The sequence below is a fragment of the Chaetura pelagica genome, unplaced genomic scaffold (assembly GCF_000747805.2).
Source record: "Chaetura pelagica isolate M959 unplaced genomic scaffold, ChaPel_1.0 scaffold72, whole genome shotgun sequence".
NCBI lineage: Eukaryota > Metazoa > Chordata > Aves > Apodiformes > Apodidae > Chaetura > Chaetura pelagica.
The window spans coordinates 2,445,418-2,459,812 of record NW_009952560.1 but is presented as its reverse complement, the minus strand read 5'-3'; the positions used below and the strand labels follow the sequence as shown (position 1 = coordinate 2,459,812).

Below are 14,395 nucleotides of genomic sequence, written 5' to 3'. Positions count from 1 at the left end.
GTCAAGTGGTGTGAATCCAGGTTATCCCTCTTGAACTGCACAGCTGACAGTTCCTCAGGGTTTACCTCCTGTCCTTGTTTTCCCTGCTCTGTGCTTACCAACAAGTGGGTATCCTGGTTTAGTTAATGTTGATAATATGGGTTGAGAGCTCTGAGGTGGGAAGAGTGAGATATTGTTGTTTCATGCCTTGGAGCATATGAAGTCTGTTTGACCAGGAGCTTTTGGTGCTGTTTTGCTGTTGGGATTTCTGCTCTTCTAAGGTTGTTACACCCCAGTTCCTGCGAGATGGATTGACTGGGAATTCTCATGCTTTATACCATGATACCTCATGATAGTATGTATAAGCTCTTCTTAATGCATGTATTTACCTATTGAAATGGGCTTTGTTATGTCAATCCTCTTTCAATCCACTATTTCTACAGCATGGGGTGGTCTTTATTCCTTGTTGGTCATAAGTGACAGTTGAAATGATTGCTCCATCCCATGTTTTCAGATGAGGGATTGAAAACAAACACATATCCAGTTGTGCAATGGGAGGTGAGCACTACTTATTCATTTGAGCTAACCTTCTTGCCCTACTTAACAGCTGAAATCAATGGTACTTGTAACTTCTGTGGGAAAGGGTAGGAGGAGGCTGGTAGCTTTCAAGTGGGCAGTAGCCATGAGGTAGGTGAGTAGGCTGGAAACAAACCTCTTGGCTGGAGTGTCTGCAGTATTTCCATCTTCAAGATTTTTCCCTGTGGTTTTGTTTGAATATCTTTTGAATGTCACAGCTCTTTCTGACTGCATCTTGTGGATACCTCTCCTTAGAATGGTCTGTGTGACTAGTGCATATTTTGTGATCTCTTATTTCTCAACAAGCTTTGATTTTAAAACAGGAAACTGTTTCTGTTGCTGTGTAGCAGGCTCAACAAGCTTTGATTTTAAAACAGGAAACTATTGCTGTTGCTGTGTAGCAGAAGGCCAGTTTCTCTGGTGTCATAGTGATGGGAAACTATTATCTGCGGGTTAGAACTTTAACTTCTCTGACTTGTGGAGAAGGGTGAGTTGGATGGACTTTGCCGTTCTGTGAGAGCAAAGAGCACGGCCTTGAAGCTGTTGCAACACCGAGCTTTCTGAGAGACAAGGCTCAGAATTAGCCTCTGTGTTTCCCCTTGTCTGGGCAGTGTGTTCTCATTGAATGGCCATGGTGTAACTTCTAACTGAATCTGTTGCAGTTAGAGACTGTTAATGGTGACTATGAAAAGCAGAAGTCATTGTCTCAGGGGCAACTTTCAGCTACTGTTTTTCATGGGGTTTGTTAGGTACTGCTGTTCATTCTCTTTCATCTCAGCTGTACATTTGTAGAGAAGAAGTCTTCTGGATATAGTGGCTGGGCAGGTTCAAGCATCTCCTGTGGGAAAACTGTCTCCCAGCACTTACAAGCCAGGAGAAAGGCAAAGCTCCTATGAAATCTGCACTTTCCACCACTACTGGAGAAGTCAGAGGTGGCAATTCTTGATGCCGTGTCTTATTTTTCTTTTTCTCTTTCCTAGGGAAATTTTAGCAGGCCTTTTTTTTTCTGCAGGATGTGTTATCATCTTGTGACAATCCCTGTGACCTTTTTTTCCTCTCTGCCTTTTTGGAAGCACAGAGTGGCTGGCAGGGGAGAGCTTGGCTGTCACCTGAAGGCAGAACGCAGTCTGAGGGCTGCGAGACAAACATCTTGGCAGGGCACGTGGCTGTGGATTCCTGTATAGCCCTGGAGCTGAGGATGTGAGAGATACTGTGTCTGTTCAGGCACCTGAATATTAAGTTGTGGTATTTTTTCCAATGCTGTGTGATCCTTCTCTCCTATCAGTCTTTCCAAGTCATCAGTTTTGCTGAAAGGGCTGCCTGGGCTGCCCTCCCCAGGAGGTATGTTGTGGTGGCACAGAGCAGTGCTGCAGTGGTACTTGTCACTGAGACCCTGTTTGAGAGAGGGCATGAAGTGCAGCGTGTCATGCATCTGAGCTGAGGAAGCTGGAGTTAGCACAGAAGCAGCAGCTCTGAGGAGGTCTCCTGTGATCCCCTCAGCAGCATATTCTCCCTCTCTGACAACCTTGAAGGGTTTTTCTCAGCAGCCTGTTTTCTCAGCTCTGATTTGCACCCTGGGCTTTCTGCCCCCTGCCAGCCTGAGGAGCACAGAACTCAGCTCTGGTCTGTGTTACAGCATGAAGTGCTACACTGATAATGTTCACATTCCCAGTTACCTCAGTTTCCTTTTTAAATATCTTCTTTGGAGAGCTTCTACAAGAGATTACCATAAAGGCTCAAACAACATGGATTTTCTCTTTCCTACCATCTTTCATGCCTTTTCATCTGTATATTGTGTGATTATAGCACCTGATTCTACTGCTGGATCTACACAAGCAACCATCAATATTCCTGTTTCACCTGAGAAAATTCACCAGAGAGAACAGTTCAATATATCTGGCCTTAACAGCAGGGACAGAACTTTTAGTAACCTCAGAAGAAAATGTGCAGCATCCCTGAAATTCATGTTACAACAGTATTAAATAATTCTTTCCTAAAAGGTGTCCCAGAGTCTTTTTGGAAAAAATTGAAATGTTAACTCTAAATTGGAAGATGACTTTTTTTGTGAAATGCTGTTTGGCTAGGAATTGGAAAATAGGTCTGGTGTACAGAGGCATAACCCACAAAATGGAAACCTCTGGTCTTTAACTGAATTGCTTTTCCTTTGAGGGCTTAAACTATTTTAGTTAGGAAAACATTTTTAGTATGGGCATAAATGCACTCCTGTCAAAGTAACCCATTATAGCTAAATTTATGGAGATTTCAAACACTTTTCAGAAGTGTCCTAATTTATTTTAATTGAATGCTTCCCATGAGTTTTAAAAGACTGGGGAAAAAAAAATCAAGCAGTTACTTTTTCTATTTTCTGTGGAAAGTTATTAACCTTCATGTTAGGGCCTGTGTCAGTTTTGTATCACATGATGATCAGTATTATCTTACTCTGTAGGGACAGGAGGTTTGGAAGAGCTTTGGTCTTGAATGTCTACAGAGCTGAGGACATAGTTGTCTGTTCCACTGGCTTCAAACACAGAAGAAGCAGTGAAGAGTGACCCAGTTGTACGGAGCTGAGAGGGTATGTAACGTTTCACTTCAAGCCTGATCTCATCCTTTACCAAATGTGTTCCTAGCACAGGCTGTCTTTGACTTCTGAGGGAATGTGCTCTCCAAGCTGTTAACTTATTCCCTCTGTAACTTGTTGCATCTGTAGAGCATTTGGTGACTGAAACATATATACAGGTGTGTAACTCTGTAGTTTAGAGCAATTATGTATCCACCCGTGGCAGTCTGGTTTTAATCTTTTGTTCTCTTTATTGTAACTGAAGAATAGTCGTGTAGATAAAGAAATGGTTATCAGAAAAGTTGAGGAGAAAGAAGCAGCAGGATCCTGGCAGGGTTGGAGCATTCTGCTTCAAATGAAATAAATTATTAAAAAAACAAAAGATGGTGTGTTGCTGAGGGAGCAGGGAACAAACAGCAGCAAAACTGCCTGAGCTCTAAGTCTGGTTCTAGCAGCTGTGTGATAAGTAACTTTGATAGTGATGAGAGTCAGGGTTCCAGGGTCTCTCTAAGTACAAAGTGATAAGAGTAAGTGATTCAAACAATGCTTGGGAAAGCAGTGAGATCGTTAAAATAGTTTATCAAAATCCTTGTTGTCCCAGCACACTGGAAAGGAGTCCTCAAAAAATGCTTAATACAGAACATGGACCCACGTTCTGCTCCTTCAAATGAGTGCAAGCACCCAACTGCCATGTCTTAAAATGCTTCTTTTTAGTAAGTGCACCCAACTCTTGGGTGCTTCAGAAAGAAGAGACTTTTGTCCTCTTTTTCTGGTGACAATGCAGGGATTGCAGGGTCTGATGTTTTCATGGTCTCATGCTCTAATAGCTTGGTTTGCTTTGTCTTGCATACACTGTGAAGTGCCAGTCACAGTCACCAGAAGCCCTTTTTGTTGACCAATTTACATTTTTTACTAACAATAATTGTCTCTTTATACCTAATGTTGTGGATTGCAGTAAAGCTGAATAGTTTATTGTGTACTATTTGTTCAGCTCTACAAAGAAGTTCTTGTGTGAGCACAGCTCTAACAAATGATCTAAGCAACTCTAATACAAAAACTGTTCAAAGTTGTTGGTTTTCACTCTTTTAAATAGTTTATTTTTATGTTTGCTGGTAACTACTCAATGTATTAGGCAATTATTTTTTTAGATATGGACTTTGTATCTTTTTCAGCATTCATAAGAAGTGAAATTCTGTTTAGCAGATGGAATTGAATTTCCTGTGGTGAACTGTCATGGGTTTTGTGTAGACTTGAGGATGTGGACTCAGTTAATGAAGGGTAATTCCATTTTGGGTCAGACTCCCACTGTGATTAATCTCCATGCAGAGACATTAGAGTAGGGCTAGTGATTGTAACAGGCATCAAACAGATCAGAGAGCTGAGCTTTTCTGGATGCACATCCTCCAGTTTCTTATGCTAAGATACTTGAAGTATAATTAGACTTTGGAAAACCAAGGAGTGTTTTATGAAACCAGTAAGGGTTTGGTTTCTGGACTGCAGCCCGTTCAAGCTTGCCATGGAATAGGTATCAAATCTCCAAGTTAGCTGTATTCTTAAATACAAGTTTTTAGAGCTTTTCTGCAGAATGGTTGTACTTCAAGACCTTCTTTAAAAGTGTTTACCCCACAGAAGTATATGAGGGGATTATTTATCTGCTGTGAACCTTGACTTGTGAGGTAGCATGCAAAACTAATCCCAGATTAGTGCCTTTCTAAGAAGGCAGAGAAACACTCTGTTAGTTGAATTTGTGAAAGGTGTAGCATGTATGTAACAATGCACCTGAGATCCTTGGAGACTGATGTGCCAGTAAGATGTTTAATGGATTGCAGTGGAATTCAGTTCATGGAGGGGGAGTGTTGTGCACAGCCTAGATTTTAGCATCAAACATAGAGGGTAGTTTGTATCACAGTGAATTAACTTTCTTGAAATATCATTAAGATGACAGAAGAGACCAAACCAACTGAGACTTCAATTTTGAAGGCTGGATTTGTACAAGGAAAATAGAGATTAACTTAAAAATGAGGAACTTGTAGCTTCCACTCAAGTTCTGTTTGGTTTGTGTTGTTTTAATGTTTGTTATGTTTAAGCCAACAAAATGTGACTGAAGTTCCCCAAGTCGGAACATATTTTTTTTTAGCATGGCTGTGTGCAGAATGGCTCTGATGGCCATTGCTTTCTAAGCAGCTTTCTGTGAACATCAGGCTTTCCAGCTGTGGATGCAAAATTGAAATATTCCCCTCTGCAATTTGAGCTTTCTGTGTGTCAGTGTGTGTGTAACATGTGCATGTAACTCGTGCGTGTCTATATAAGCTTGTATTGTAAATGTAGATAAGTATGTATTTATGTATATAAAAAATAAGAGCACCACGAGCAAGTGCAGTCAGTAGAAACAAACTACTCCACCATCTCCAGGGATTTTGCTGTTGCAGTGAAATTAGGAGATGGCCAAACATTTGATCCTTGTATCACTGTAGCAACTGGCCAGTTATCCTCCATCGGGTACCGGTGTGACTCCCCTGCCATGCAGTCTCAGGCTGCTATAAACCTGATCTGAGGAGAGAGAGGTTCATGTTTCTCTGGTGTTTGACAGTTCAGAGCAAACCTGTGGCTGCACATGACTGCAGAACGAGGCTGTAGAGCTCTTACTGCAGCAGGTCAGTCCTCTGTCCTTGACTGACAATGGAGCCCTTCAGCGTTTTTCAGAAGCAAAGTTTTGCAAGGCTGTTTTATTAATTTTCTTGGCAGTTTGGGTATTCTGGAGCCCAGGTTTCAATGAATAATCACTGTAACATGCAGGAGATTAGTTTCTTAGTTTATGCAGCTTGTTTAACTAGAGAGATTTCTAGTTCTGTGTATGTCATTTCAGGAAGGAGGTGCTGGAGGAAGGACTCTTTCCTGAGGCCTCGATGGTTTTGAATTTTTTTTTAAAAGTAACCCCCCTTTTTAATAATCACATTGTAGCTAGCAATTTTATCTGCATTGCAAGTAATGCACCAGGCTTGCATCTGGTTTGAAGAACATCTGTCTGAAACTGACTTTTGTGAATCCCTGGAAATATCTCTAAAATCTTTTAACTTTTTTTTTTTTTTTTTTTTTGCCTTTCTCCACTGTTTTTGTAGGGCCTGTTTCTGGGAAAATTATGCTTGGTCCTATTCTACTTCATTCCCCAGTGCAGCTGTGCTGGCAAAGTAAGTCTGCTGCTAACTCCTTAGTCCTGAGTGATACAGTGTAGACGAACGGTGCTATATAAATGTAAATTTCAATTCATTCCCTTCATTCATTCAACAAGCTATCAACATAACCTTGTCATTTCAATTTTTCATTTTTTTTTTTTTTTTTTTTTTTTTTTTTTAATGGCCAAATTATTGCAGTTTGAATCAAAGGGGACATCTCACTGCTGGTAACCAAACCTGAGCTGCTGCTTGTATTTTAAGCCTAACATAAATCAAAGGGGAAGTATTTTTCTGTAAAATTTTAATTTCCTCCACTAGGCAGTTGTATATAGCCTGTCATTTTAATATGGCATTATATAACATAATTATGGCTTAATATAACTTTTCTTTCCAACAAAAGTACCGTATCAAAAACTGTAAATCACATTTGCTAATAGGGAGAAAAGCAATGCAGATTCAGTGCTTTAGCTTTGTGGGACTCTTTCTCCAAAATAAAAATCCAGAAACTGTTCTAAGATTCAGAAGATGATTTTTAAAGCAAGGAGGCTGACTGGCCACTTGCTTTGTGTTTGATTGCATAAGAATTGTCAGCTCTTCAGGTTGGTTATTTTGTGGTTGGTTTTTTTCTTAAGGGAAAAAGGTCTTGCAGCATTCTGATTTATGCTGGCTTCCAATTATTGCACTATCTACTCTCCTGGATAAGGAAAACCACAGCAGTTCTTTTGCACTTGTTGAGGCTGATCTCTCTAGAGGGAGGCTTCACTTCCTTTGAAGAGTTTGCCTTCTCTGGTTTAGGGAAGTTAGACTCAGTTCTGTATCTTAGTTACTTTATTGAGGGCTATCTTTTTTCAGCTGAGAGGTTTTTGAGGTCTCTTTACATGCCAGCTACCTGGAGGCTTAGTGCCAACGTGTGTGTTTTCTGAGGATCAAATCTTAAGAGCCTGACTGAACTGAGGTTTGTATGAAGCTCTGCTGCTGCTGGCCCCCAAACAGTCAGCTAATTAGTAGAAGAGATTGTTTAACAAGCTTTTGTTCAGTTGTTAGGAGTGAGTGAGTTTTGTCATTTAAGTGGAAAATTTAGATTTCTGTAGGTGGAAATGTTTCAATCTTTGTCATTGCGGGAACTGAATCACTTTCTCATTTTTCATGGTGGAATGCAGGGTAACTGATTTGGAAAACTGCTGGATGTTTGTATCCTTGTGACAATGGAGTCTTCATAACCAGGAATGGAGACATTATGCTTTTTATTTTTGTTCTGCTATTAGATCCCCATACGTGACTGATCTATGAAATGGCAGAGAATGGAACAGATTGTGACCAGAGACGCATAGGAATGATCAAAGAACAGCACAATGGAAGCTTTACAGGTAGGAGGAAAATCACTTCATGTTCTCAGCTGGTCAGCTTGGTGTGTGATGTGGCCAGCACAATATTCCAAAGGAATTTGTGTTGGTGCATTTTATACCCAGATAATGCAAAGGGCCTCAATGCATGAATCCATCTTGGAAACTTCAGTTGTCTCTAAATGTGAAGTCTAGAGGTTTTATGTATTGTATAGTTTTATCCTGTGTGTTTTCATTCAGTTTGCTCTTATACTCTTTCTTTCCCCCTCTCCTGATCTACAGATTAAGTTCTTGTGCTGTAGTTGATGTGCATGTGAGCCTTGTAAAGCTGAGTTGGGTACCAACAGGGACTGCAACAGGGCTGAGCTAAGAAATTAAACTGTTGGCACGTATGTGGCCGTGGAAGTCAGGCTATACAGCCCCACCCTTTGGCACTGAAAAGTTAGTACTTGGTAATAAAAGTCTGATTTACTCTGTGAGAAATCCAATTATTAGTCTCCCAATTTCTAGTTTTTCTGTTGTCTTTTAGCTCCACCATATTTTATGCACTTCAATGATAAATTACTAACGAGACATTTAACTACTTCCTGCCTTGCCTTTGTTTTTCCTACTAGTACATCTGAAGCAGGCTTGCTTTAATGGTCAGGATTCATGAAAAATAACCTGAGAAGCTTTCATGAAGAGCCATGTGTCACTGAATCACCTGTGCTGTGTAATATAACTTATAAATTAAAATAATTTTGTTTTTTCCTGGCAACTTTGAATGTGCCAGTTCCATATTTAATTAAGTTTTGTAACCAAGTGATTTCTCAAGTTGTATGCAGTCTTGCACCATTGTCTTTTATGACCTAAAAACAAGGTCATAAAAAACAAGGTTGAAGTATTTTTATTAGACATATTAAGTGAAAAAATAGAGAATAGAAATTCATGCTGGAATGAAGGCAGTGAGATTTGAAGAGGAACTGTGTGTGTGTGTGTATGGAACAAATCAAAGGCTTTTACTTAAATAATTCTGTAACTCTGAGGGAATGTGGGTGTTAGCCAGTATTTGTAGTTGTAGAATTTCTGTTCCTTCGTCTAAAGCAACTGATGCTCATAGCTAAAGAATGCAAAATACCTCATGCTAATGAGCTATGCAGTTCCTATGTAAATATTAGCATCTGATAAGGCAGCATGTTTCAATTACTGGAATAAGGCTGAAATGATACACCTTGAGTTACAATATTCTGGGAATTCAGAAAGATTAATATTTTAAATGCTACAGCTTTTCATAAATTTAAAATTTATGAATGTTATTGCAGTACTTTGAACATACATAAAACAGAATACATGTGTTTTGTCTTTGTGTAGTAAATGGTGTTTAAATGAGTTTGATGTCTAGGTATAAGAGGTTTTTTTGTTTATTTTTTCCATTGTTTTGTGATTATTTTTTTTCACTTCAGAATTAATTTTCTTTAAAAGTTTAAAAATTATTGCCACTCATTAGCTTGACGACCTTTGAACCAAGTCATTCTCATCCAAAAAAATAGCCAGGGTTTTTGTTAACCTTGACTGTCTTGTAAATGCAAAATAATACACTTATTAGGAGACCCTTTCTTCTATACTTGTATCCTGCAGTGTGCAGTGCCTGCTGTTTTTGTGGGCTTGAACTCTGCATTATAATGAAATCACTGCAATTAAAATCAACCAAATACGTAGTGTCAGCTCAGCAGGTCCTTGGGAGCATCTCCCATCTGCTGGGCTCATTTTGGAGAAGCTGAACAGCCTGGCAAGGCTCAGCATAGCCTGAGGATCCTGACTGGTAGAGGCTGTTATCCAGTTACATGGTGACTGAGGTGTCTAAAGAGCACATGTAATTCAATCTGGTCTGATTGGAGAAGTCTGAGCATAGCTTTGGAAGAGAACCAACTGCAAAGGTTCAGGGAGAGATGTGGTCTCTGTAGTGGGTGACAGAGTCACGTTTGACCTAATAAGTTAGCTGATTTGTAACTAGCAGTGCAGTACCTTGCACAAGGGCAGACAGAAATACCAGACTTCTTGCACCCTGGGCCAGTTGGATTCTCGAATAGTTACCAGCTACATGGAGAATAAAAGTCCCCTGATTTCTGATGCCCTTGGAGCAAACACTTTGTGATGCCTGGGAGCTCATGTGAGCTTACTGACAAAACAAAAACCCCTCCATATATTTTTGAGTGGGATAGTCTCTTAACTGTCAGCCTGTGCTTTTACATTTCTGTTGTTTTTCCTTTGCAGATTCCTCTTTGTTGAGTGAACGGAAGCGAAGGGACCATGAAGAGAGGCTGAATATTGTGCTGTGGAAAAAACCGCTTGTTACCTTGCAGTATTTTTTCCTGGAAACTCTAATAAACTTGAAGGAATGGACCATAAAGTAAAGATAATTTCTTTAACTTCTACTAAGCATTCTGGGGAAACCCATGCTCTGATTCAGTAGGTCATTCTGACATCTCGCTTTCCCTGATGATTCACAACTTCAAAATTCTTCTTTCAGAAAACTTATTTATCTTTGAACCTTAAAGGTGGCTGCTGGATCATACCACGCTTCTAGCTGTGCACCCAGACCTTCTGTCTAAATTACATAAGTGTAAATACAATAAGGTGTCAGTGGAAGAAAATGGCAAACTTCCTTTCTGAAGAGTTGCATATTCCAATTTGAAAGAATGGTGCAGTGTTTAGGCATCCTTAAGGCAAGAGATACTGTACTTGTGACTGCAGTGTTATGTGCTGATCTAATAATGTATGTGTTAATATCTCTGAATGATCTTCAAATAGCTCAGCAAGGGCAGGGTTCAGGGTTACGTGGAGGTTGCAGTGATGTTTATGATGCTGCTAAGAGGACTTTGCATGTGAGCTGTGTGGTCCCTCTCACAGCAGGAACTGATTTATTAAAGCACTTTCCCTAAGCATTACTTAACACACTGGATAAAATGGGCTTTTATTCCAGTATAGAAAATTTGCAATAGCAGCCCTGACATCCCCTACTAATGCTGAAATGTATTATCTGATTTCACCTTGGGTGACTGGTTCTTGGACTGCTCCTTTGCAGAGTGAGCTGAGGCTGGTGGTAATGGGTGGTGTTCACTGACCCCTCTGGTCTGGGCTCCAGGTGCTGACATGGAAGATCTATTGACAGAAGCTGCTGCTTTCCATTTTGATCTTCTGAAATTATTTGTATGAAAAATCCTAGGTTTATTTAGTGTAGCCTTAATCCCCTTTTACACCCACCCCCAAAACCAAAAAATCTAACCCCGAAACCTACTTATTTTACTATTTGCATTCTTTTGGCTACTAATGAATTGTTCATTTGAGAACCTTTCTAGGGTCTTGCCATAGCTATTTCTGACAACCACCAAGCATTTATTTAAACCCAGCAGAAATAACATTTGAGGTCTTTCTTTAAGCTATTACCTGGCTTCCTACATGCTAAATTATGTTACAAACAGAACTTGCATCCTCTCTTGTGCAGCACGTTTATGTTGTCTAGTACTAACAGAACAATATCTTCACAGAAAATAACACTATTATAAGCTATTGAGTTGAGACCTCAGATTGACTTTTAATGATATCCTGTGTTCCACTTGAGTAAATTGTGATTTAAATTATGATAATCAATTGAAAATCTCCTTCTCATGCTAAAATAAGCACCACGATCTGTTTTAAACTTAAAGTCAGAGCTACTTTTTCCTATATTCCATGTCTTGTATTTCTATCTTCTTCTGCTTGTCTAAATAGATGTTATGTTAATAGTTTGTTATTTCATGTCTGATGTTTTTAAGTGATGCTAGCACTTGTTTTTTATACCATTAGGTGACAATATAATAGTGTTTCCCAGAAAATAATAAATGTATTTGCTAACCTACTGTGTGGCTACATACACGTCAAGTAGAACGTGAATGTAAAACTAAATGGGCTCAAAAGTGATTTGTTACCAAATCATATAGGAAAACACTTTTCTCCCCTTAATGTAGTAGCATCCTAATGCTAATTAGCTAAAATGCACTTGTCCAGCTTTGACCTATTATGAGATATATTAAGTTCAGTATATCAGGGGAACCCAAACAGTGGAAAGGTTTCTTCCCTGTGGTTCTACCCACCAGCCCAGAGTTTGAAATTCACCCTCTGTGTTGCCCCCACAGCTCATCCCTCACCCTTTCCTCAGCCATGGATGTTGTTGATGGGCCTGTGTCTGGGACTGTCTTGGCTGCAGAAGATTAATATTGTTCTCAGATTGTGCTTGTTTTCAGTTACTTTTTGTTTTTCTTTATAAAAAAAAAAACAAACCAAAAATCATGGCTGAGCTTTGATCTCACTTGACAGTGAAGCAGAGATTTTTCTATAAAGAATACAAACTCCCTAGATACTTTCTTGGGAGGTTTGTGCTTTTATAATAGCAGACTTGTCAGCTGCCATTGTTCCCCCTGACTGCATCCATGCAAACCCAGTCTACAGGGGTAACTGAGTTACTTTGAAGTGCATGCTAAACTATGAAAACCCTAATTGCCATTTGTCTTTTAAGATTGTGGCATCGACGAAGTATCTTGGTGTCTTTTTTACTGACGCTCGCAGTGCTCACAGCTGCATATTACATTGAAGGAGCACATCAACAGGTAGGAGGCTTTCAAGTCAACTCTCCTTAGTGATTAATAGTTCCTGTTCCTGTGCTAAAGTAGATGTACTGGGAATTGGATGGAGTCTTAATGAAATTTTATCTTTTGAACTCCTGCTCACTAGGGGTATTTGTTTCTCATGTTGTGACTTCTCTTGGCTGTGTGTGGATGAGTTGAATTTCAGAGCTCCAGAGTCATCAGCTGTATCATTTGATCCATTCTGTTGCCTCTGTACGTGTTCCACTTCTCATCTGCTCCTGAATAAGCACACCTCCAGTGCTGCAGCACTCCTTCACATCTGCTGTTAACAAGCTTTTAATAGTGGTGTGAGCTCTTGAGTTACAGTGCTAAACTGAGTCATGATAGAACTTCATGATTCCTGAGAAATGTTAACTCTGCTATGGAAGGGTCTCCTGGCCCCTGTCCCATGCTAGGATAAGTGTATATCTAGACATAAAATGGTTTCATGGTTCGGATCTGATTCTGTGATGCTTCTTATACCCCCATTCTTTTGAAATTGTTGTTTTAAAATCTTCTTTGTGCTTTAGAGTACATGGAGACTGATGTATTTGTATCACCTAAAGTGTAAGCCATCAACATTTGCCACTAGATGGCTCTGACAAACTGGTGTTGAGGCGCATGGCCCCTGAGCTGGTTGCCTGGCCTCCAAGGCTTGGCAGAGCACTGCTGCTCAGGGATTCCTGGAACCTACTGGGAGCAGACCTGTGCCTCTGGGACTGGCAAGGGGACTGTCACCTGCAGGGTGCAGCCAGTGCCTGGGCGGTCTCAGTCATGTGTGCCAGCAGGTGTCTGTCCAACCCCCTTCTTCCAGAGCTCCTTCCCTGAGGTCCATGACCTGCTACTGCCTCTATCTCTATGTACCATCAACATGTGCTTGAAACATGACCCACTTTCTTCTGAAAGCATACTCAGAATGGTGAAGCATATTTGTGGTTTTCACTTGCTGTTTTCAGGACTTTTTTACACCCTGACAGGTTGAAGCCTGGTTAAGACTGGTGAACTTCAGCTTGGTGCTGTTGGTCCATGAATTGTATAAAATGGCAGCTCTTCCTGGGGCTGTGGTGCAGACAAGTTGATGGCCTGGCTCATCCTCTTGGTACTGTTCTCATAACAGTGAGAGGGAGATGCTGCTTCCCCTTTTCCCAGTGTATCCAACTGGATTTTTTTATGTCACAGAATCACAGAATTTACTGTGACTTTCCCATATCCCCTCATTTATGTGTGCAACACATGCCCAGCTTTTCAGTCTTTCCTTAGAAGTAACAAACCTGGTCACTCTCTGGTCCAAGATAAAACATTCAACAGACTGAGAGTGCAGCTAATTCTTTTCCTTTATTTAATCTGTTGAGGCAATTCCCTGAGCCGTCAGCTCACTGCTTGGGCTCCAGCAGATACTGTCAGGGGTTCCTGCTCAATCCTAGTGTGCCTATTCTGGATATCAACCCCCTACTATTTTTCATCTATCTCCTTGGAAACTTGCTGATTCTAAGGCATGTGGGCTTTTCTGTTGAAAGTGTGCTGTTTTCTGTACATGTTTGTGCTGAAATTGTAATAAATTGCAAAGAGAAGTATCTAGGATTCTGTTTCAATTATTCTTATCAGGTAACATTACCTTGAAGCTTTAACTTTCTCTCCTAAGAGACATCACCATTCTTTATTTATTCCTCTTTTTTTACTTTTCTTTTTCAGTATGTGCGGTATATGGAGAAGAAGTTCTTCTGGTGTGCCTACTGGGTAGGATTAGGGATTCTGTCCTCTGTTGGACTTGGAACAGGTCTCCACACCTTTCTGCTCTACTTGGTAAGGAAATTTCCATACTGTGTTTTTTCTGAGTTGCGTATTTTAATTGTTGCATATTTTAAAATCTGTGAATAAAGAATATCCCTCAATTCCTAAATGTTAAGTGCATCTCAGGGAAATTAAATCCTTAGTGTAAAACTTCTAGGCTCTAGTGAATGTGATTCATATTCTATATAACCTTGTTTTGTAGTTTGTATTCTATTTATTTGTTGAACTGTAGATATTAGCCTGCTGTAAATCCTCATTTTGAAACAATGAGTCAAAATCTGTAAGCTCTAATTCCCAATTGAATGGAACACTTTCTAGTGTGTGCAGCACAAA

General features: G+C 40.0%; 1 protein-coding gene across 1 annotated transcript in view; it reads left to right on the top strand.

Moving 5' to 3' along the window:
- The first annotated feature begins 7,551 nt into the window (after positions 1-7,551).
- The window catches only part of VMP1 (vacuole membrane protein 1), a 59,607-nt gene continuing 52,763 nt past the window's right edge, over positions 7,552-14,395 (top strand). Inside the window, exons 1-4 of the mRNA XM_010009062.1 lie at positions 7,552-7,652; positions 9,882-10,017; positions 12,163-12,253; positions 13,964-14,074. Of these exons, the coding sequence (XP_010007364.1) occupies positions 7,577-7,652; positions 9,882-10,017; positions 12,163-12,253; positions 13,964-14,074 (414 nt within the window). The 5' untranslated portion in view covers positions 7,552-7,576. The remainder of the gene's footprint in view (positions 7,653-9,881; positions 10,018-12,162; positions 12,254-13,963; positions 14,075-14,395) is intronic.